The following is a 24,737-nucleotide window of genomic DNA, read 5'->3' on the forward strand; positions in this document are numbered from 1 at the left end:
TGTGGTACAATTTGGGAATTACAGTTGTCACTTGGAGACCCATTTTCACAATCCCTTGCTGACAGAATTATGAAATTCTTGAAATTCGATTTGTAAATGTGAAGATTTTTGGAGTTTTGATGCTTGTTGGGAGTCATAAGGCATAGGTGATGAATTGTTGGACTTTGTTTTGGAGTGGGAAAAGACAGTTAAACTCAAAAAATCAAATGGGTCCTACTCCAACTTAACAACCTTGTCATCATCCTCAGCAACTTGATTTCACTAGGTGCAGCCCATGTTTATGCTAAGCTGGAGCCTACTGTGCAACTCATCTTTCAGTTTTTTGTCTTTTCAAGTCAATTTTGGACCTTGCTATTATGATATTAGTGATATGGATAGAAAAACATGGATAGGGATCAGAGAATTAGATAAGATAAAGCTGATTTTATCAGAAAAGATGTTTCAGTTTTATTTTAGCTTTATCTTAGTTTTTAGCTTTTAAAACTTGATGTTTCTAAATTGAAGATGATTTGATCCTCTCAAGTGGATGAAAGATACATTGTATCTAATTTTGATTTTTCATTCTGCCTAATGTATTTAAACTAAACTAAACACGAGAAAAGGGTTTGAATTTTGGAGAAGGTCTGCGTATGTATTTTCTTTTGCTGGAATAAAATTATTAGTGAGTTTGACACTTGACAAGAGATTCTTGTGGTATGAATTTCAAGTTTATGTGACCTTTCTTATGTGTATGCTATTCACTGTGTCTTTGTTTCAAATTTTCACTTCTAAATTGTTTCTAAGTTAGTTTTTCAGAATTCATTTATGCTGATGCTCTAAATGACCGCTCTTATTTCTAAACCATAATGGAATTCACTTTAGCTACGTGCTCCTTTATAATATTCCTCTAGATATTTGATCAGGAAATATATGTTTCAAAATTCAATTCATTTTTTGTTATATGTGGTGGGATATCTCTATGTAATTTCCAGTTATTTTCAAAACTCATCCTATGCTATAACAAATGTTGTGACTTGAAATAGTACCTACCCTGTCTCTGTTTCCATAAGTGTCTAATGTGAAGCTATGATAATTTTATGTAAAACTCTAAAAAATGAATCCATGCTCAGTGACCCTCTCTCTCAAGTCCATCAACCATTTTCATTAAACCCTATTTTATCTTTACATATCTGGCCTCTGTCAACTGTCCTTGAGCGTTATTGATTACATAATTTGACCTTATTTCAAGTGAGGGAGCCCCCTCCGGTTGTAAAAGACCAATTTTCTTACCAAAAGAGGTTTGTAGTTACCCCATAAACCTTTCTCAGCCTAGAGGTCCAGTTACAGGGTGATAACAATTACTCCACAATCCCCTGAATCTCGAGATGCTCTTCAAACTGATCGTATACTTTATTGAGATAGGTAAACTAAAATTCCCCCTCTGAAAACCGTACATGAGAATTTCCCTTCATACTGCTTGAACAAGAACACACAAATGCTTTTGGACACGAATAAAAAAATAAATTTGGGAAAATATCGAGATACTTGAGGGTTCGTTGCCTAATCGGCTGGAGAAATGAAGATGATTCGAACCAGAATTACATGTCATTACTGTATTAATAGATCTTGTAATGAGAGTATTTATTACTTAATGATTCAAGAGTAGAGCTGGAGATGGTAAACCGTACAAGTTACCGATAACATACTCATCTCACATCTTGGAAATGAATAAAAGGCTCTGGCGTATAGAGAGGACCTTACTGTTTGAGAAAGAACCATAGAAATGATGAAACCCATGATTTTTTCTCATTCTCAGTACAAGGTCCCAGGCCTTGCCTACTAGGAAGATGCCTATCCAAAGGGAATTATGGTTGGGAAGGTTGCAGTAGCAAAAGCCATTGGAACTTTTCTTTTCTAAATAAGAAGAATCAGTGTTATTCTCAATGGACCAAACAAAACAAATGACTAACCGAGAAAAAGATTAGCGATTCATGAGAGTAAACTTCAATGACCAGAGTGAAATGTGGATATATAGCTCAAAAACATCGGAAAAAAATTCTTGCATTTGTATCAGGCTCTCGAGGGGCCCATTCAAAACTTTTTCGAACTGCTAACCAACGGAAAGCTAGAGCCTTAGTTTCCGCCCACCAAGATAGAGGTAAACGCAAGAGAGATCTTCGTCGTTTGTGGATTACTCGAATAATGCAGCAACTCGTGCCAATGGGGTTTCTTATAATAGATTCATCCAATCCCTTATCATTATCATTTTCCTATGACAAATCTGATTTTCTTCAGCAGGTTTGAATTCATTAGTTCTTTTCTAGAATGAGTCGATAATCTCATTTCTTCCACTGAAGAACGATCTACCTTCTCTCTCTTCTCTTTCTTAGTAGGAATAGAAAGAGCCTCTGTTTTATCGGATGGTTCCGAATTGATCGAATCTTATATGAATTCCGTTCTCGGAAAAACATGGGACATAAGTCATAGATTCATTTGCTTTTTCATGTACCATTTCAAGTGTTATATCTAACATGTGCTAGAATAGATGTTCGCACCGAAAAAAGATGTTCAACTTTGATCCTAAAGAATCCGCAAATACATTCAGAATTAAGTCTGTTTGCATTGGGTCTATTTTTCCAGGAGCAGGAAGAAGGTGAGGTGATCAAGTTTGTAGTTACCCCTATGAACCTTTCTTGGCCTAGAGGTCCCATTACAAGGTGATAACAATTAGTATTAATAGTCCTTAAACAAAATCACCAAGAAGAATTTTTTTAAATAATAACAAAAAATTGCTAATCGTAAACGAACAAACTCTTCACACCATTTGCCCATAAAATAAGGAGTACAAGAGTCAATTCTAAGATTGTGGCATTTTAATATTCCGTAAATGGTAGTATACGTCGCTCTTTATGAGCTAGATCTTTCATATTTTTTAAGTGATTTATTTGGCCTCTGGAGATGTACAAACTAAGTTGAAATGACACTTGATCTTTCAGATCTTTTAAGTGATCTGTTTGGACTCTAGAGATATGGTGCATGGACTCTAGAGATATGGTGCAGATTGAGTTGAAATGACACTTTTACTATTGCAAATGTGACATAAGATAGCTTTCACATGAGATAAAACGTGCCTAGGTGGCGATGCCCTTCAATAACTTGAAATAAGATATTAATGACATTTTCCAAAAAAATAAATAGTAAAAAATATTTTTTTGCACACTTCAAAACACATCACTAAAAATTATCAAGTCAAAATTTTAAATATATTTTACGAAATAAAATATTAATAATATTTCAAAAAAAATAACTTCAAAACACATCACTAGAGATGATTATGTAAAAATTTTAAATATATTTTACAGACCAAAAAACCCCTCAAATTCCAACCCTACTTCCTACCAATTACGCAACAGTAAATTTAAGTTTTGTAGCCTTTATGTTTTTGAGCTGTTATTCCTTCGACACCATTTCAAACCCTTTTCACCCATGTTGTCTCGGCATCGTTGCCGTTGACCCTCACACGTTTATGCAGGGATACCTCGCTGGAGTTGAGCCCATGGTTCATTGAGAAATTGAAGAGCTCAAGTTTGTCCTCTATCAATACGAGGGGTCAATTGAGGATCATAGAGCTCAACCCATCTTCTCTGTCAGATGCCTTGGCGACTTCTACAAAGCAGCGAAGCACCATGCAACTTGGCAGCCCGGAATCAGTTGCTTAAAGCGGTGATCCAATAAAATGTCATAAAAGGAAGCGGATAACACTAATTGCTATATATAGAAATATGGTGTGCCATTTAAGGGTTTCATTTAAAATTCTTTTCATAGGTGGGAATGGCATTGAGATGAAGTTGAGGACTCCCAATCCATATCCTGTCAAACCGATATTAGCTAACGGTGATGTCAATGAACCACCCTCACCCTACTTTTGCATAAATCATTATTTGAGTAGTAGGAATCTTAGGAAAACTGCATAAAAACGCTCATATGAAAGTTGATGTGAAATTAGGCCAGGTGAGTGCGCAGAACCCAATAATTTATGGGGCCAAAGGCACATCACAGGCAGCAACCAGAAATACTCATCTCAATTCTTTATATATTATTAATTCGGCAGCAGCATAATGCAATGTTTTGGTCCTCCTCGAATCTCTCATGCCAAAGAACTCGTAGGGTTTAGAGTTAAGCAGCTACGGATTAGTGTTATTCATTTTTCTCAACACCTAATTCCCGTTCCTTGTACACTCTCTAACATTTTTCTCAACACCTAATTCCTGTTCCTTATACACTCTCGAACCCGGAGCACAATGGCTGGGGAGGTTTTTGGTATTGCTGGAACCGTCCATTCTCCATCAGAGGCCTGTGTAAGGTATCTGCAGGCTGGAGAAAACCACCTATCTCACCACCAGAGATTGTCCTTCAGGCTTGGATGCAGCTTTGGAAAGAGGATTTCGAGTAATGGGTCGAGACTAAAGGCAAAATCTTTGTTTTCGATTCACAGTTTCTCCAGTTTGCTCGCGTATTCAAAATGGGCAAATGCGCGTACATCTTTTGGAGGAGCTCTGGATTATAGAAGATGTAACAACCCTAGTAGTTTGATTGAAGATTCAAATATCATGGCCTCTAAAGCTGAATCAGGGGAGCTATCCACTGATGAATTAGACGGTATTTCAGAAACCTTGCTTCCTTTTCTTTATTTTATTTTGCACACGATTGTTGCTTTAAAACACCGAAGTTCTCAAATATTCTGCTCACATAGAAATACATATTTTGGCTTATTACATTCGCAAAACTATCTATTTTTTTTCAAGTTTAGTTGGATTACATTTCATCATGTTCACATTTTCATGCTATTCTTGAGAGCACAAGATTTGAACCAATACTCCGTGAAAACTATTTTTTTTAAGTTTGTTAGAACTACATTTTCTCATGTGGAACTTACATTCTCATGCTATACCTGATAGCACAAGATTTGTAATCTTGTACTAACACTCCGTGACTTCATTTCCTATAGCCAATTGAGCTAATTTCCCATTGCCAAGTGAGCTACCCAACCAGACGCAAACTAAAACTTTATCTTCTTCAAACAATTTTTTGCGAGATCCCATAAATATATCAAAAAATGCAGAGGGACTATTACAATTTTAGTATTGATGATGGCTGCAATCCTGAAGCACACCAGAGATTAAATGCGCAGATCTCCGAGTTTGTGTATAGCAGCATTGAGTTGTTATTGAGTTTCCTAAATACCATCAACTATTCAATGCCATGGTGCCAGCATTGAGGCCACTGCTGGTTTCGTTTCACTCATTGCGTTTCCATTCTAATAGAGCGATATTTGAGTCTGTTTTGAACAATTTTAGGAGCAAAATACATCCACAAAATATACAATTTGGGCTACTGTTTATTTCGTATATTATTGCAGTGCTATTTTGAGGTTTACTTCTGTCCTCAGTTGTATCAAACTGAAACAAACCCATGGCAGAGGGGCGAAATAGTTAATGGAGCTCAATTCCTGTCATAATATATCAAAGATGGCCACTGCTTGTGAGTCAGTCCTCTTATAGAGTTGTGCGGTTGATTCATTTCTCATTTGATAATGTTTTATGTTTCTGCCGTGAAGAAATCCAAAATGAATCAAATGGCGAAATGTTGCGTCAAGATATAGTTTGAATCGGATATGCATCTTCGCCAGAGAGCATTTGTAGTCTTAGTCACCGCATTCACTGAACTTCATTTATAAAATTTGAAATTCAGTAAATTTTACATCCTTGAACAACTTCGTTCAAGTTTATTGAACGTGTTCAAACGAATTGAATCGAATGGTTTCAAACTTAAATGCTGAATAAATTTGAATTAAATTGTTCAGATTTGGATAAAATTTGAATTTTAAATTATATATTTCCTCGAGCTTAATGCTAAGTTTTATCCCAACTTTTATCAGATTGTTTTGCACTGCGGTTTTTTCCTGAACTCATGGCTGTCAAGCACCAGGTAACTTAGGCGGGCACCATGTCATTGAATCGTTGATGGTATTTATGAAACTAAATCAGTTCTAGTATACAGAAAGTCGGAGACATTAGCATATAAGCCTTGGTGTGCTTCAGGATTACAGCCATCATCACTACTAAATTTGTGATTGTCTATCGACAATTTTTTATATATTTAAACATATGAGTATCCAAACTTCTATCAAAATGTTTTGTACTGCCAATTTTTTCTGAACTTCATGGGCATTGAACATGAAGATGAGCATGAACCAGGTTACTTAGGCTGGCATGATGCCATGAATGGTTGATGGTAACAAAACTCAATAAGTCGATGCTGGTACACAAAGACAGCGACTAAGCCTCGTTGTGCTTCAGGATTGCTGTCATCATCAGTACTAAATTTGTGGTTGTCTCTCTATATTTTTAATATGTCTAAACGTGTGAGCCTTACAATTAATTATTGATGGAGATAAACTAAACAAAAAGAGATTTGCAGAAGGGAAAAAAACAAAACATTAATTTCTACACAAGTAGAATATATAAAACTGGAAAGAGGAAGGGGTCTTTCTCTGAAAAACACCACATCCTTTCTCACAGGCTGCTCTTTACTTCCTGTTTCGAAAATGAAAAGATTGAAAAAGATTCCCACTTCCTTGCATGTTTCGTTAGTTAATGCAGGCAGTATGACTGATCAGTTACAAGAATGGTTTCAGTTGCATTCCTGCTATTGAGAGAAAAATACCTCCAAACTGCCTGCTGCCTTTTTATCAATTGATGTTTCATCTTCAGTTATGAAATGAAAGCAATGCTATTTGTTTATTTATTTTGGTTGCATATAATGAATCATATGCTGCTGGTTTTGTGGGATGGTCACACCAACTACAAGCCAAGGATTGAAATTTAAAATACATGACCCCCTTGAAATATTTCAGTGATGCATTATAGAAGCAACTGCATTAAAAAATTGCCTTATTCAGAGTGATCAAAATGCATTAACACGACCTTGCTAGATAATTGCATGGCTTCCTTGACCCTGTTAATAACATCCTTGCAGGTTGAAGCTGTGAAACTGCTTCCATCTATGATGGTCTTGTAAAAATGGAAACTCCACTGTCAGTGCAGGAATTGTTGTTGAATGTTCAATTCGTATCTGCACTCATACAAACCCTAGGTAGGTTAAAACTGTTTACCCTATCAAATTTGCAAGTAAGAATGCAAGATAACTGAAAAGACTGAATAATGAGCTAAGAATCTCCAGCACTCAATCACACCATCTGTTGACTCAAACAGAAAATTACATACCACACTTTTTAATCACTAGCAAACTATAAAACTGATGAATAACACTGACCTACTCTTGTCTTCTCTTATAGATGTAGAAGGCAAGGGTTTTACAAAATAATTCAAAGTTTAGAAGCAAAACTCTAAGCCCTAAATTTGACTCAGAGAAGTGTCCCCTTCCCAAATGAGCAAACGTCCTGTCTTAGAGTGCCCTGTTCTAATTCTGGAAAATCCTCAATCCATGGGCCATTTGCTTCAGTTACATCTGGAAAACTTCCAAAGGATGGGCCTTTTCCTAAATCTGGAAAAATAAAATATGTAAAGTCACATTCTAACTAAAGCAAAGGCTAAACATGGAGCAGTCTAGTAACAGGAAAAAGCTAAACTGGAAAGGGTCCAAGGCTGGTGCATGCATTCCTACAACATGCATGGGCACTCTCGCTTTGTTTCCTCCTATTGAAAGCACCTTTCTTCTGCTCTTGACGCACACATCCACACTGCTGTGTACAAGAATCAAGAGGAATGGAGATCTGCTCTAGGCACACCTTTTTTGAAGGTGGACATGGACTGAGCAACACATGTAAAGCAATCTCACAGTGCTTCCTCCCACTTATTAAAGCCCTGTTCTGCTGCTCCTGAGTCCTGGTGCACCCATATCGACACTGCTGTGCACAAGAATCGACAGGAATGAGGAGCTGCTGTAGGCACATCACTTCTGCAGGTGAACACAGACTAAGCAACACTTTGAAACTCTAAAAAGAATCTCCATCCAAAGGATAGTGGTTAGATGGAAACATGCCTAGTTCAACGTTCTTGAAGTCATTGCATCCTTATGGGCTGTATAGTTACCCTTCACAGCAATCTTGGCTGGTGTTCCTACCTACTTAAACAGTAAAATATCATGTTGTTTGTCATGGGGTAAGTACCTTCAGTAGCTTAATGTTGCTCTCCCTCATGCTTTGTCACTCCTTATCTGTGGGAGTGAAGGGAGTGAAGAAACGGCATGTATCAAGCATTGTGGCCTCCAATAGGATCCAATGATACTTGTATTCCATTTTTGCTTCTTTTTTTTTTCTCTAGAAATTTCTTTCATATTCTTTCGTAGGTAAGTTTTTGACCTGTACAATGGATAATACCAGAAGAGGCTAACCAATGGAAGATAACGACAAATAAAAACTTCAAGAAGTGCTTTTAGAAGTTGAAGTTAGGAACTGCTTGCTCAGGAACAAAAGCTCTCATAAAAATGCATTCCATAATGTAATCCAGAGGACAAGAAAGGTGGAAACGAAGCTTTTGCTTGTGTGATGTAATGTTATTGTACCAATGACAAGAAAAAATAAGCACAATGCTGTCTAGAGCTTATTAAACGTGATCTTGTTGATTATATGCCAGAATACATGAGCTCTATTACATGATGCAAATTAATAGCCGGAAAAACAGTAGGACAATGTTGATATCTCTTATGGAGATGTACTTACTGGAATTATGTTAATTCATGCTAATTTTAAACTTCTCTGCACCCCTTCCTAGCCCTTTGCTCTTCATAAGAAAATTTGATTCTGCAGTCTCCTCATGATCATTGATAGAGTGTTGTTGTTTTTCCGAGGCCTCCTTGGTTACTTCAGTCTGTTGGCATCTCTATTGACCATCTCCCCCATTTTAGGTAATGCTTAGATGCTTTTGGGCACCTTCTACCTAGGCCCTACCAAGCAGGGGTTGTACATGATAATATAAAGGAATATTTACAGGTAAATTGCAATGTATCCAGAGCACTTGGATTTCACCCCCCTGAGGACCTCAACCCTATGATGGTCTCCTACTTTGAGCTTCATGCAGCTGAGTGATGGTCTGTGTCATACTTGTGTTTTCATGGAGACATTGGATGCATGGCTTCAGGTTCCCTCTTGGCCAGTTGAGGGTGTGCTTCCACTAGTGTCAGATTGAGACAAATCATTATATCCCCTGATGGGATAAGTTTTACCTGTTGCATCACTTGCAGGAGGTTGAGTCGAAGGAGCACCTTATTTTCAAATGCCCCATTTACTATGAAGTCAGATGAAGGCTTCGGTGCCTTTATAGTTTATGGTGAGTCGTGGGGATCCTTCACTACTTTCTTCCTCTATCCAGATCGTAGTTGCCTATCTCTTTCGTGAGGTAGGTGTTAGGACATAGATCTCAGATCTTATTAGGAGTTCCTTAGAGTCCAGATAGACTCTATCAAGTGTATCACTTTCTTTCCTCGTGTCTTTTTTGCTGGTGGCAGCGAGCATTAGGTGGATACCCATGGTACTTCCAACCCTAGATTTGTGAGACCAAGGACATCCTTTTGCTCTTCAGCTAGCATCTCAGCACTCACAGAGCTCTTAAGGGTTTCCAGCTCCCAATCTTGGCACAACTCACATCTCAGCTTTCAACAAATTCTAGTTGCTCACTCCTTCCGGGGTGCCAGTCTATCATCACTAGGTTCTTTCCAGCAGTGTCAAGTGTTAGGAGAGTACCAATGGATTGTTCCAGATTTCCTCCCAGGGTTTTGCAGTCCAGCCCGATCAGACTTGGTCTCTCCCCTGACAACATCATGAAACAATGTATTGGCTCCCTGCCGTGGTCAATGATCCCACAGCGACATTTCCATCCCCTTCCTGCTCTACCTCTGATATGGTTGCTTGGGCTCCCCCTCCTCCCGTCTCATTTTGCACGTGTTTCTGATGATATGTACCGTTTTATCATGTTATTGCTTGGCTTATGTTTTTGTTGTTTACTTATCTCATTCTTTCAGTTTTTAGCATTTTTTTAGCTTATGCTTTAGCTTTTAGAAGCGGCCCTACAGTTTGTCACTGCAGAATGTGCTTTTAAGTTTTGAGTCCAATTGACCTACCTTTTTGGTCATCTGTGGACAATAATAAAATTATCTTATCTTCTGTCTTGTCTGGTACTTAGAATAATGAACTCAGTTTTCTGTTTTGACTAACTCGTACTATAGTTGTGGGTGCTTTGTAATAGTGATATGGAAATATTTACCTGATATATTGTTGCAAATAATGAATTATTGATTATCAACTTGATAAGTGAAGGTGGTCATGCAATTTGGTAACTAGGCATTCATTAGATATATAAATATGTATCAACTCTAAGATGGACAACGTAATTTATTTATTTCTTATGCTAATCAGGTTAGTAGATGTTGGGAGAGAACAGAATGCTATGATACGTATCTATTTTTTCATGTCAGTAATATGTAATTCAGAATGACCTTAAACTTCTCATGGGCATGTATCTGTTTTGCTTGTATTTGATGTTTGTAATGATAACTATCAATGATATTTATTGGTGCAGCAGGTGTGGTTGTATTGGTTATTGGAGGAGGAGGCAGAGAACATGCACTTTGCTATGCATTGCAGCGATCTTCTTCTTGTGATGCAGTGTTCTGTGCTCCAGGAAATGCTGGCATAGCAGATTCAGGAGATGCCACTTGTATATCAGATCTTGACATTCACAACAGTTCGGCAGTTATCTCCTTTTGTCAAAGGTGGGGCGTTGGATTAGTTGTTGTGGGTCCAGAAGCACCTTTGGTTGCTGGTCTTGTAAATGATCTTGTTAAAGCAGGAATCCCTACTTTTGGCCCTTCCTCAGAAGCAGCAGCTTTGGAGGGGTCAAAGGATTTCATGAAGAAGCTGTGCGACAAGTATGGCATCCCTACAGCCAAGGTTCTCTATCTAAATGATGTTTTCATCTGGTTATTTTTCTCATTTACTTACCTGCTGGAGTAATCAAACTCTATCAATATGACATCATAGCTCTTGCTAACTGATCTTAGAGTTCTGACATGCAAAATTTTCCAATTGTTAAATAGAGTTACCAGCTAAGCAATCCTGTCTTGAAATCTGTCTCTAATTTTTTAATTGATCTTTTTGCAGTACCAAACTTTTACCAATGCCTCAGATGCAAAAAACTATATAGAGAAACAAGGGGCACCTATAGTTGTGAAAGAAGATGGCTTGGCTTCTGGGAAAGGAGTTGTTGTTGCAGAGACCCTGGAAGAAGCATATGGTGCAGTTGATAGCATGCTAGTAAAAGGAAATTTTGGGTCAGCTGGTCGTCAGATTATTGTGGAGGAGTTCCTTGAAGGAGAGGAAGCTTCATTTTTTGCTCTTGTTGATGGTGAAAATGCTCTTCCTCTGGCTTCTGCACAGGATCATAAACGTGTGGGTGAAGGAGATACAGGTCCAAATACAGGAGGAATGGGGGCATATTCACCAGCTCCGATCTTGACAAAGGAACTCGAGTCAGTGGTGATGAAATCAATTATTCTTCCAACTGTGAAGGGAATGGAGGCAGAAGGTTGTAGGTTTGTGGGGGTACTCTATGCTGAATTAATCATAGATTCCAAATCTGGTTTACCAAAACTCCTTGAGTACAATGTTAGATTTGGAGATCCCGAATGTCAGGTCAGTGTGCCTTCTTTTCTTTTCTGTTTGTCTAAGGCTTGTCTGACAGTTTGTGTTGTGGACTACTCTGTAAATTCAGTGTGTTAGCAGATGAGAAATGCCTATAGGAAAATAGAGGTATGGTCTGTGTCTGTTGGACTTCGCTTTGAATAATGTCTTTGCTTGAATTTAGAGAAAGGATATTATAATAGTCATTTTCTCCGAAGAATGGATTATTTCATGACAATAAAAGGAGAGGGTGAAGCTGCTTTTTGCATGTCTTATGAATTACAACTATTCAGGGAGTCTAATTTGTCCATAGCTCCAGTCTATTTGCAAAGTATTGGTACCAAAGCTGCAGTGTAATGGTCTCCAATGCTTTACCTGAAGGCGTGACATCTCTTCATTTGATTCATGTCCACAACTACACTGCGTCAGTCTCAGTTCCTTGAAAACAATTTTTTTTTTTTTTTTTTTTGTGACTAGAGGAATTTGCAACTGGGCCAGTTTCATTCTCGTGTGACATGGGGTTGATTCCAACTGCTACCACTATAACCCTTAGGTGCCTACGTATGCCCCTTCCACAGACACAGGTGAATCTGGGGGATTTGAACCTCAAACCTTGGTACATAACACTTCATTTTCACGGCCATTGCCAATTGAGCTGCCCCCTGGGGGTTTCATTAAAAACAGATGTTACTTTAGATGCACATCCCTACGTTTAGCCAGTGATGGGAAGGGTAAGTCAGTTATGTCCCCGATGCAGGAAATTATCTATTAGGCTTTTTACAGGGGTGAAAAACAGAAGCTGAAAATATTTTTCGGTTGGAGAATCAGTAATATCCAAATATGGCTGCAATCATAAGCTCAATGCAGTGATTTATGGGAAAAGATGCACATAACTTGCCGAGTCTTTTTTCTTTTTTTTAGAGGCTCAATTGATGTCTTTGTTTATTTTATGAATACAGATCTTGAACTCATCAAAGCAAGTATTGCTGTGTTAACTAGAGAACCAGAGACACATAAAAGAACCCAACTTTGTATTATTTCGTGGTGTTGATTTACATAATTTTTTATCAAGATGGGGTAATCTATAGTAGGATGATCAGATTTCATTTGATGAAAGTACTTTGGTAATTTCATGTTGTCTGGATTTGGTATCAGCTTTCTAAACCTTTTTGTACAATTCGATTGTGCAGGTTTTAATGGTTCGCTTGGAATCAGATTTGGTTCAAATTCTTCTTGCAGCTTGCAAAGGACAATTAAGTGGAGTAACATTGGATTGGTCAAAAGATTCGGCCTTGGTTGTTGTCCTTGCAAGTAAAGGCTACCCTGGAGACTATAAAAGAGGTACTATTATAAAGAACCTTCAGGAAGCCGAGGTTGCTGCATCAAAAGTTAAAATATTTCATGCAGGGACAGCATTGGATTCACATGGGAATATGGTTGCCATGGGAGGACGTGTGCTGGGTGTCACAGCCATGGGAAGTGATATAGAAGAGGCTCAAGAAAGGGCATACCAAGGTGTTAATGAAATCATTTGGCCTGAGGGATTTTGTCGGAGGGATATTGGTTGGAGAGCCGTTTCTCGTTTGCCAATGGCAAAATAAAATTTATATTCAATGTTGACTTCATCATTATATGTATAGTGAAATATTGCCTCTTTGGCATTCTACAAAGCAATTTAGTTTTTTTTTAACCCTGTGAGGCTTGGTTTTAGCTTACATCAATGCAACTGAAAGCCTCTTGTGAATTTGATTGTCCTGATTCACTATGATGTGGGTGCTATATTACTTACCAGTGATCAGCGGTCACCATATATAATAATAATAGACTGTTGAATCCAAACTAGATTCTTTGTATCTGATTGCTTGCATCATTGGAGGAAATTTAAGGTCTAAAATGAGCCTAAAAAGGCCCTTATTGAGTTGGAAATTCAATAGCTAGCTTTAATCATGAGTCAACTCGTCAGTATTCAGTCTTCTCTGGTGCAGAAAAGTTTTAATAATAGTTGTTAAGTGTTTTCTTAGTGTTGGCTTATTATTGGGCTTTTAATGGCTGGTTTTGTAGAATAGTTGAATGCTTTATGGGCACAAATATTGCTTTTTGTGGTTGTTTATCCTACATTCTCAAGGTCTCAGGTTCGTTTTCTCATTTAGGAGCCTGTAAATATCTCAATTTTAGTCAAAGTAAGATTTATGATTGTTGTTATTGCCAAATATCCACTTTTGGTAGAGAACCAATAGAGGCTCACATATTTCGGATCAAGTATATGCAGATCTGGGAAATATAAAGACAGCACCCCGTTTTTGGATCACTGAGGAGGTTGATCTGTCTCAGACTCTCAAGGTATTCCTCATTGGGAAAGGTTGAACTCTGATGAGAAACACTTATCAGTCATATATTGCCCATCTTTGTGGCTTCTGACGGTTTTTTTTGAGCGAATTTGGCCAGCTGCTTCATGAAAGAAGCTCAAGTCCCTGGGTGCCAAATTGCAATAAAAAAACAACCATTCAGAAACATATAATCTCTTGATAGCAAATTACATTTCAAGCTGGAGAATTGCTTGTTTCATGCGGTTGAAATTTCCTTTTGTAGCTAAGATAGCATACTGGGCTCTTCGTTGGAAGCTCTGAAAATTTTGCTGAAAGGATTCTTGCATTTGCTTGTGTAGAGGGTATTTTCTCTCTGGTTGTTTCTGTTGCAAATTTTGTTTGAAGAAAAGGGATCTAATACCAGGTCTGGCTTTTTCAAATGAGCTCATTTCAAGGGATGGAAGCCTTCTCTGTTCTTGGCTGTGTATTTTTCATATATTTCCTTTTTTGGTACTGCGTTACAAACTTACAAGTTCACGTTTTCACTTATTGATTTTTTCCAGCCAGGAAAAAAACCATAATTTTTATTTCATTTGCAAAAATGATTCAAAATTGCATTTTGTATATATTCCATATTGTTCTAGACGTGTTTTGGATGAGTTTTGATAGCTGCATATTTTCCAGCATTTGCTCAGCCATGTACATGTACATAGATCTGTAAAGATTACATCGAAAAATTGGTGAAAAAAATTAATTCTTTTCACCCTGTAGTGTTATACTGTCCAAGGTTACTTGGGAGCGGGTAGCGACATTTTCAAAAGCTCCCCTATTTTGATGCATATATGTCAACAAAAGCAGGTAGAATGATGAATTAGATATAAAAAAACATAAAAACATGGATTGAACCATATAATATCAATCAACTAGAAGTTTTAATCTTCATCAACCATGTCCACAAGTTAGTAACATACACCATACCAAGTCTCATGATTCATCAATCTTAAAGTTTCAAGCTTTCAAAATTCAATATATAACATTTATCATCATTGATCATTAAAGTTGTAGCTTGTACTTGTAACCATTGCCATTACCAAGTAGACTAGTATCTTAGAAAACAAACTATTAAAAGAAAACTGTTCAACAGAAAATTAATGATCTTCTTCATGGACATTTTGATCTATATAGGGACTGTGATAAAAAACATAAGTGCTGCCTTCCCTCTGTTCCTCTATCTACCATAGGCCTTGGGCCATCTCCGAACCAACTTATGATGGTCAATTGGCTAGCTGGTTCCTCTCCTTGTATATGTGAGAACATGAAACCATCAAAAGAATCTTTGAGCCAAAAAAATTCTTCCAAAATGGGAGCAAGCATTAAGTTCCTGCATGCTTGTGTTTTGCTTTACTAGTTAATTACTAACATTGAATCCCCAAAAACTTGTAGATGGTCATAACCTTTGTCTTTTGCATAAAGTAAGATATTCTTTCAAGAGAAAAGTTTTGCTTGCTTATTTGATCCTCCTGGCCAAAACTCGTGCTTGGAAAAAGTGTAAATCAGATAGAGAACAAAGCCTCCCCCACTCCTTTGTTTGTTGTCTCTGGAAGCCCCATCAAAGAGGGCCCATGGTCTTGAGTGATCAGGATTTTCTTCTACAATTACTCTAGGTGGGGGTGCCCCTTTGTCATGAGGGAAGTGTGCTAAAATCACTAGTGATTCAGATGCCACTCGCCTTAGAGAAAATTGTTTTTCTTGGAATATGGCTATGTTTCGATCTAGCCAAACCCCCCAACTTATGAGTAGCATAGGAGCTTTGAACAAATGAGTGACTGGGTTGGAGTTCCATGCTCTCTAAGCTTCCTCTAGGTTTGCATCCTCCTAATTGTGATTCAGGCTTATGGCTGATATGTACTATGTACACTTCCTAGACTTGTTTGAAGAATGAGCATAAGATAAACACATATCATGTTGATTCAACATTTTCCTTACATAATGTGCACTACCCTGGACCGAGCGTAAACTGCTTTTGGAGCACATCCTAGGTGGGTACCTTCTTCATCAAGCACCACATGAAGATTTTTGTATGTGCCAGGTATTTTGACATCCATACCACCATCCACCACCACCTCAACTCATCGAGTGCTCTGTTAGCATTTAGGAAAATATAGCCAAGCTTTGGAGTTTAATTTCCAAATGGAGATATGCTCCATACTAGTTCATCCTCAGGGTCTGTCAATTTGACGTGCTCAATTGTCAATGCATTTATATAGTCATTCCATATTTCATGATATTCCATCTCCAACCCTACTTTAAATGTTGTTCTCCATACTTGTCGCCAAATGGAAGAGGCTCCTAAATTGGAAATATGAGCTAGTTTGGAGATTCCTCTATCTCAAAGAGAATTTATGAGAGGAGGTGGGAGGATATGTCATTCCCCACTACCTGGCCACAGATCCATTTCGATTCTAACTTTATCGATGCTCCCAACTCTCCAATCATACCTGCTGCTGATGAGGTCAAAAGAATTTAATATCACCCTCCAGATCATAGAGATGTTTGTCTATGGTTTATCCATCCTTCTCACCCAATCCTATATAAAACTTGGTGCAATATATTTCTGAGTAACCACTGTGGTCCATAAACTTTGGGTTGTGAGTAACCTCCATTTGCTCTTTGCAGCGAAGGCCCTTGAGAACATGAAGATAGTTTTTAGGTCCCAACCTCTCAAGAGTTTTAGCTTCACTAGCTTGTCCCATTTGACCCATGGGAGCACTCTGTGATCCTGCTTTCCTAACCAGAGAAAATTTAGACAATTTTTACTAATTTTGTTCAATATGCATTTGGGGATCCCAGCTAGAGACATCAAATAGATTAGATGTTGATTTTCTCTTGAAACTATGCAACTAATTAGATGAATAATTGAAAACAAGGCAACTGAAAACTGTAACCAAATTTACTTTCACCAAGATACAAAGTTTCGTAACAATTTATAAGCAACGAAAATAATCGAGAAATAAAAACACATGCACACAAAATTGACAAGCTTGTTTTACCTAGGAGACTCAAAAGGCAAAACCTACTTTCTTTGTTGTGGTATTTTATTGATTGTTATTGAGCAATTAGATTTATTACAATTCACGCTACAACTGCAACTAGCAATCTGTCTTTGAGAACACACTTGTTCTCTTGCTTGATAGCCTTGACTTGCCCTGAGAATCTCTGATCCTTGCTCCTATTTCCTTGCACATTGGAGCCCCTATTTCCTTGTGTGCTTTCTCCTATTTCCTAGTGCACAATTGAAATCCTATTTCCTATCACAAATTCCCTATTTCCTTATGCACTTGTGGCCTCCTATTTCCTAGAGAACGCACTCCTCAATTTTGTGCACACACACACAAAGAATGATCAATCTTGTGCCTTTGTCCTCCTCTTTATAGATATAATTTGAGCATGCAAGATGACCCAATTCAATTTAGAAGTTTGAGTTGTGATTGCGAGTTCACTGAGAGTTTTACTCATTCTACCTTCAATCAACATTGAAGATTTAACTTGTTCTAACATAACTTGTATTGCCACCTCATTCTGTAGTCAAACTGAAGAAGGCTCCACATAATTGAAGCTCCAAAGTTATGCACACAATCTTTAATGATATTTCCAGTAAACAAGAATCAATTCACTGTAATTTATCTCATGAGCTCACACTCATGCTAGAGAAAGACAAATTTGTGGTCTTCACTAGCTAAGGAACCAACTAGAATAACTTCACTTGCTACATTTTCAACACTCCCTCTTAGCAAGGGATTTTGTACAACTCCCAACTTATCTCTGAAATAGACGGAACTCCCTCTTTCCAATACCTTGGTCAATATATTTGTTGTCTACTCCTTTGTTAGAATGTATGGTAGCTTCACTATCCCTTTCTACACACAATCCCTGAGATGATGATACCTGATCTCAATATGCTTGGAGCGATCATGAAACACTAGATTCTCAGAGAGCTTAATGCAATTTTGATTGTCACAATGTATCACAGTTGGCTCCTTCCCCTGTTTGAAAAGTCCCATAAGCAACTTCCTCATCCATATAGCTTCACACGTTGCCAAACCGACAATCATGTATTCAACCTCTGTTGAACTAAGTGTAAATGATCATTGCTTCCTATTGAACCAGGAAACAAATGTTGACCTAACGCTGAAGATGCAACTTAAAGTACTCTTCTGATTTATGGAGTTCCCTGCCTAATTTGCATCTATGAAGCCCTCCAAAATCACACCGTCAACCTATATGTACCACAATCCACAATTTGTTGTGCCTTTGGGATATCTTAAAACATGCTTCGCAACAACCAAATGAACTCTCATAGGATCCATCATGAACTTGGTAACTGGTTCACTGCAAAACATATATCGGGCCATGTGTTGACTAAGTACATCAACAACCAGATCAACTGCGTGTACAATATAGCATTTACTCGCTCTTCTCTGCTAGTGTCCACCTTCCTTTAGTTTGTGACTAGAGGTGTGGTCATGGGCATGCAATCCTACATATGAAACCTTTTGAGGATCTATGTAGTGTACTTCCCTTGTCCCAAGAATATTTCCCCATCACCCTGCCATACCTCCAACCCGAGGAAATAGTGTATAAGACTTATATCCTTCATCTCAAACTCTCTTGCAAGATCTTCCTCACAATCCTACATCAAGATGTCTACTCTAGTTAATATAAGATTGTCAACATAGATCACTAGAATGAGCATAATCCCTCCAAATGTGATGTAGTATAGGTTGGCATCTGCCTCACTCTTAGTAAATCCCAAGCCCTGAAGGTAGCTATCTATGTGAGTGTACCATGCTCTCGGAGTCTTCTTGAGCCCATAAAGAGCTCTGTTCAACAAATAGACATGAGTGTCTCTACTGAAAGTCTCAAACCCCTTTGGATGCTCCATATAAATCTCTTCCTCAACCACCTCGTTGAGGAATGTTGTCTTCACATCCATCTTGTAGATCTTCCACTCCATCTGAGCTGCAAGTGCCAGAATTGTCTCGATGGATGAATAATGAGCCACTGGGGTAAACATCTTGTCATAGTCGATAACCCCAACCTGTGAGAAGCACTTGGCCACAAACTTGGCCTTGTACTTCAGACTCCCATCCGCTCCATGCTTCACCTTGTACACGTAGCATGAGTCTACCATTGATTTGTCCTCTGGGTGTGGCACAATCTCCTATACATCATTCTTCACAATGGAGGAATATTCCTCCACCATGGCATCCCACCAAAACTGCTGAGGGGCTACCTCCTCGTAATAAGAAGGGTCTGTGTCCAACAACTCAGTCAGTGCCATATATCTAGTGTACCTTTGTCGCTGCTTGCTCTGCCTGAACATAGAGCTAGGAGTTTGTTGTCATTGTGATAATGACCTTCCAAAATTTTTTCCTATGTCAATTTTGGAGCCTACATAATCCGTTATTTCAAGCTCCTTAGTGTTGTTATGCTGTTTGATTTGTTATTTGTGTGTTTTCTCCTAGTGTCACACCCTCCTAATTTAATGTTTCCTAAGCGTCATCACTTAACCATTAGAAACACTTGAGTTAGTTAGTCCATGGTTAGGTGAACTCATCACTTGTCTTGACTTAGAAACTTGCATTCTCACCATGCACACACTTGAAAAACACTCAAAAGCACAGAAATAGCAAGCCAAAGTGAGAAAATCACTCGAAAAACAAAAGCACACTCCAATTTGGTGAAGACATGCACCCAACTTGAGTGCTCTCCTTCGGGCTGAAGAAGTGTGCCCTCCTTGAGTGCACTCCTTCACGTTGAGCGAGTGCGCCTTGCTTGAGTACACTCCTTCGTGTTGAAGACATGCACTCTTCCTAGGTGCATGCATGAACAACTTGTTGCATGTGGGTGCACTCTTAGAATATAGGAGCCCACTTAACTTCTCTTAACTAATCCTTTCACTCGTTGACAAGTGGCACTCATGCATGAATCAATTTTGCATGTTAACTTCTTTAAATCAACTCAATTAATCATTCATTTACATAATCATTCTATTTGAGTTGGGTGCATAATTGGGAATCAAGAAGCTCTTCATCAACCAACGCTACAAGTGAGTTTTGCATGTCAAATATTTTCATTCCCTTTCACAATTTCAATGTTGTTCTTGCTTTCCTTTTTTTTGTTTCTCTGTTTTTCAGTTCGACTATTGGCATTTACGTTCAATCTTCATCCTGCAAGTGTTAATCTATTGTCACATGCAGCAACTCTTCACATTCTTCAACCTTTCATATTCCATCGTGAATGCGACAAACTCTATATAAGCTTGCAGATCATTCTTTATGAGCTTCCCACATGTAAAGCGCACTTCTTGAGCTACCCGATCAGTCTCGAAAACTGTGACCAGAATGATCAAGTTTTCCTCATGAGCGCACTTCTTTACTACAAAGAACTGCTCCCTCCCTTAAGCGCATGAGCACTTCACGAAGACATGAAGCATCTTCCTTCATCCCCTCGGCATGCGACAATGCGCCCTCCTTGCCCTTGAGCACATGAGCACACTTCGAAGGTCTGAAGGTCCGACAACATCATCCTTTGTCCCTTCGGAGTGCGACAATGCACCCTCCCTTTCTCCTTGAGTGCATGAGCGCATGGTGAAGGCCCAAAGACCCAATAACTCTCTCCTTTGACCCTTCAAAGTGGGACAATGTGCCCTTGAGGTTTCCTTTCACTTGCTTGAGTGCATAAGTGTACTGCAAGGCCTTGAATGACCCCTTACACTCCTTTGTGCTTTGAAAGTACGCCCTCCTAGTTTGCATGCATATTTTATCATGCATGAAAGTGGTTTTGTGTTGTCGTTCATAGCTTTTCATGTCCAGTTACATGTGATGGCTCTTTGTACATGATTTACAAGTATTGTTGCATAAGTAGGTTGCTTTAAGCTAATATTTTCATTATGAGTGTGCTACCACAAACAGGTGTTCGTGCTACAAGTATTTTCACCTTATCATCATCTATTGGAGCTATGTCACCTCGTAAAGTGGCCTCCAAAGAAATATCAGAAGCAAGCATTGATGAACTCATTGAAGTTACAAATCCAAACGTTCCCATATATGTAGGCACCCAATGCTTTATTGATAAGACTACAAAGGTCACATGGAGAAAGATATACAACACATTCATGCAGGAGAAGTTTGTTAAGGACTTAGAAGATGTGCATGCATACATCAATATCAAGAAGTCCAGGATGCATAGGATCACATGCAGATTCCCGGTCATGCCATGTGCAGAGGTGATTGAATGGATCATTACACATATGGATGACTCTCACCTTGTGCTTTGTAGTGAGAGTGGTGGCCAACTCACCACCTGCTATGGTGAAGTTATGTAGACATATTATAAGATGCTCAAGCCCATTGAATATGGAAATGATATATTTTACACAAGATGGGCCGACCTTGACAAAAGTGACATTATCAAATCATGGTGTCTAGAGCCTGCCAAGTTTCGCCATCGTCCATCCGTAGTCTATCTGACAAATATTCTTAGAGATGTATATTAGTATTTGATATCCATGTATTGTCGATTGTATGGGTGCAAGAAAATTGAGGTGTTCGAGGAGAATTGGATATATACGCTCAATATAATGGTGACACGTGACTGAGTTTTCAATTGGGTAGATATATTATCATATGAGTTGTAGCGTCAGGTGGGGCAGGAAAAAACATCTTTGAGGGTGAACTAGGCACCTGAATTCTACATGTCTGCATTTATCTTAGATGGAATCTATGCACATTATGCGTTCTCGGGAATGAAATGGAACTACACCCCTGAGGAGAAGTTCTTGATTTACTTCCACTAGAATGTGCTATTAGAACTAAGCTTCAGAGGCTTGCATGACAAATTGGTTGAGCACTTCTTTGCAATTATCTTTTAGATGATATTAAAAATCGATCCTCTATGCATGACCGATCAAGTGAAGGAGTCACTCTGAGATATTGCAAACTGGTTTGCAGCTCTCAAGGGTACATACATCAGATGTTTTGGTTGTCATATACCCCCTCATTTTGTGCCGCAATATGTGACCAACAACGTGGTCATACAAGAAGTAGAAAATGAATTGGATAATGGATTGTTAGGAATCCTTCACAAGAGGAACAATTCCCCTTGGCCCATCTTTCCATTGAGGATTGGATTATATGAGTTAAAGAGCCACAAGGCGAAAACAATAGAGATACAGGAGCTGGACCGCCTGCACTTCACCACTAAAGACTTTCATGGATATGATCCCAGGCGAGTGGTCAAGGAACACTGCAAAAGGATCAATCACAATATAGGCTACTCATCAATGTCCACATCAAAAGATGAGAAGATAAAGAATTGGTAAAATGCGAACATGAAGGAACATCCAGGGATGGAGACTTGTTCACCCCACGATCCACCTGCTAAAAAAATGAAGGTACAAGTGGAGGAAGAGATAACCCCTCAAGTAAGGAAAGTAGCTCCTAAGAGAAGGATTAGATATGATTCGATAGGTGAGAGTAGTAGAAAGTAGAAAGTTGATCCTCTGAACATAGGAGCTATCCAAGAAGAACAGGGGAAGAGAGAAGCAAAAGAATAAGACGAGAAGAGGAAACATGATGAGTTGCTCCAAAAGCAAGAAGACGAAGAAGAAGAAAGGAGAGGGATAGAAGAAGAACAACAAAGGAAGTCCCAAGAGGAAGAAGCAAAGCAAATATTGGAAGAAGACTAGTTGACTCAAGTGATGGAAGAGGAATAGTTGGAGGAAGAAAATACCATCCATCCAATGGAGGAAGAATCATATACTCCAAAAGAACATCCTCTCATATGTGGTCATCTTCCGTTTGGAGAGATGGGAATCACATCTCCACCGACAGACATAGTCATGGATGTATGCAGTGTAACATTCAATCAACTTAAGAAGAGGATCATGCAGCAGAGGCATATATACTTTCCCAATGATCCTAAAAATCCAGTCTCAGTTGCTACAGGGAAGGTGATAACCTCCAACACTAGAAGGAATCCTAGAGCTATTATTGTAGAAAAATGTTTCATTCGCTACAACGACATGGGATAATTCTAAGTGCTTGTTGAATGAGAATCCCAGGTTGAGAAGAGAACTTGTTGTGGTGAAACAACATGTGGAACATATTGCAGCAGAGAATCAACATTTGTGATCACAAATCTTCAACACCGTCGAATACAGTCAACCATGTAGGAAGAATTGGGGCCAATGGAGGACACCATGACGCGATTATACAATGAGATGATTTTTATACAACAAGTGGTAGCTCATCTTGTTGGCATACAAAAGAAGGCACGAGAAGTGATGAAACCCCTAAAGGTAGAAAATTGAGTAGTCGATCATCTTCATGAGTGGGTTTTCAAGTATCCAAATTTTCTACAACATTTAGAGAATAAAGACAATATTGCTGCATAAATGGATACTAAGAGTTCAGTTGAGACTCCACCACCAAAACTACATGCGTCTTGGAGAATAGTTGAATAGTACCATTGCTGCATATAATCGACTACATAATGGTGTTGAGTCTCTTACATAGAAGCATAGGATTCCTTTGATAGCTACACTTGAATAAATTAGAGGCAAGGAGGTTATTTTCCCAGAGATCAAGAAATACATCAAGCAAATCAAGGAGGCAACATAACAAGAAGGCTTGGAGGTAACCAAAGAAATTATTCAATAGTATGCCTTTGCACCAATCAAACCACATATGAAATTGTCATGGCTTTAGAATAATGTACAGTCGACCTCCAAGAACAAATAGACCAAGGCACTAGAGGTAAATATACACTACATTGGGGACTTGCCAGTTCGGGTCAAAGACATCTCAACGGAGTTCAAAGCATGGAACACTTACATCACAAATGATCTCCATGTAAAAGTAAATGACTTATCAATTTGATGAGTCTTTGTCCCATTATTAGTTTGTCTTATATAACCATCGTATCATTTGTAATTTGTCTTATGTAATAAATGTTATGTAATGAAGTCCAAGGGACACATGTGGAATGTGAATAGCCACACATTGGAATGTAATGAGTCATGTATAGAATATGAACAATCATAGAAGTCAAAGAGTCATGAGGAAGCTCAAAGGTCATTGTTACTTGTTATAAATATCTCCTCATAACTTAAGCAAAAGGGGCTTTTTGGAAGGCTTAAATTCTAGGGGTCTTGTCTTGGATTCTCTTGTAAGACATAGGAGACGGATCATTCTTTGGAGAAGAAAGTTGTAGCTTTATGTTACACTATTGGATACAATGTTTCATCTATGTAAAAGTGTACTTCATATCTTTCACTTTTTATCAGAATCTCAGTGAGTTGACACTTCTTCATACATGTATCGTAGATGTAGTTGGACTATTTTGGTTATGTTTATGGAATATGTTGTTTTAACATACTAAATTAATGAACTAATTCGTTTCTTAGTTATGGCTAATATTAAATCAGTGTTGTTATGCTTTAATGATTGTTGTTTATTATGTGGACTAATCTATAGGGATTCAACAAGCCTTTCTCTTTCTTCCTGGGTTCCCTTTTAGGATAGTACTATTACTTTTCTAATCGGTGACTCATTTCCTTTACTAGCCGTGGAAATCTCCCTCGTACACCTACATTGGGTGTCTCACAAAGCTCACATTATTACTGCCCCAAAGTGGTGTTGTGTTCTATTATGTTGAATTGTAACTAAGGATTATATTTAAACCTTTCCAAC

General features: G+C 38.4%; 1 protein-coding gene and 1 pseudogene across 2 annotated transcripts; both read left to right on the top strand.

Moving 5' to 3' along the window:
• Window positions 1-3,432: 3,432 nt before the first annotated feature.
• On the top strand, window positions 3,433-13,519 carry LOC149261050 (phosphoribosylamine--glycine ligase-like). Of its 2 annotated transcripts, none has more exons than XM_089421602.1 (4): window positions 3,433-4,638; window positions 10,581-10,948; window positions 11,159-11,689; window positions 12,868-13,519. In XM_089421602.1, the coding sequence occupies exons 1-4, from the start codon at window positions 4,281-4,283 to the stop codon at window positions 13,276-13,278; spliced, it is 1,668 nt and encodes a 555-aa protein (XP_089277728.1). In that variant the 5' UTR covers window positions 3,433-4,280; the 3' UTR covers window positions 13,279-13,519. The 2 variants fall into 2 exon arrangements, with proteins under 2 accessions (XP_089277728.1, XP_089277725.1); XM_089421599.1 differs by having other exon boundaries at window positions 3,434-4,638; window positions 10,578-10,948.
• A 347-nt stretch (window positions 13,520-13,866) lies between these two features.
• Window positions 13,867-22,366, top strand: LOC149261051 (ribonucleoside-diphosphate reductase small chain-like; annotated as a pseudogene).
• The last annotated feature ends 2,371 nt before the right edge of the window (window positions 22,367-24,737 follow it).

Source organism: Pinus tabuliformis, chromosome 6 (genome assembly GCF_031772625.1).
Source record: "Pinus tabuliformis cultivar Carrire ecotype Pingquan chromosome 6, CPIR1, whole genome shotgun sequence".
NCBI lineage: Eukaryota > Viridiplantae > Streptophyta > Pinopsida > Pinales > Pinaceae > Pinus > Pinus tabuliformis.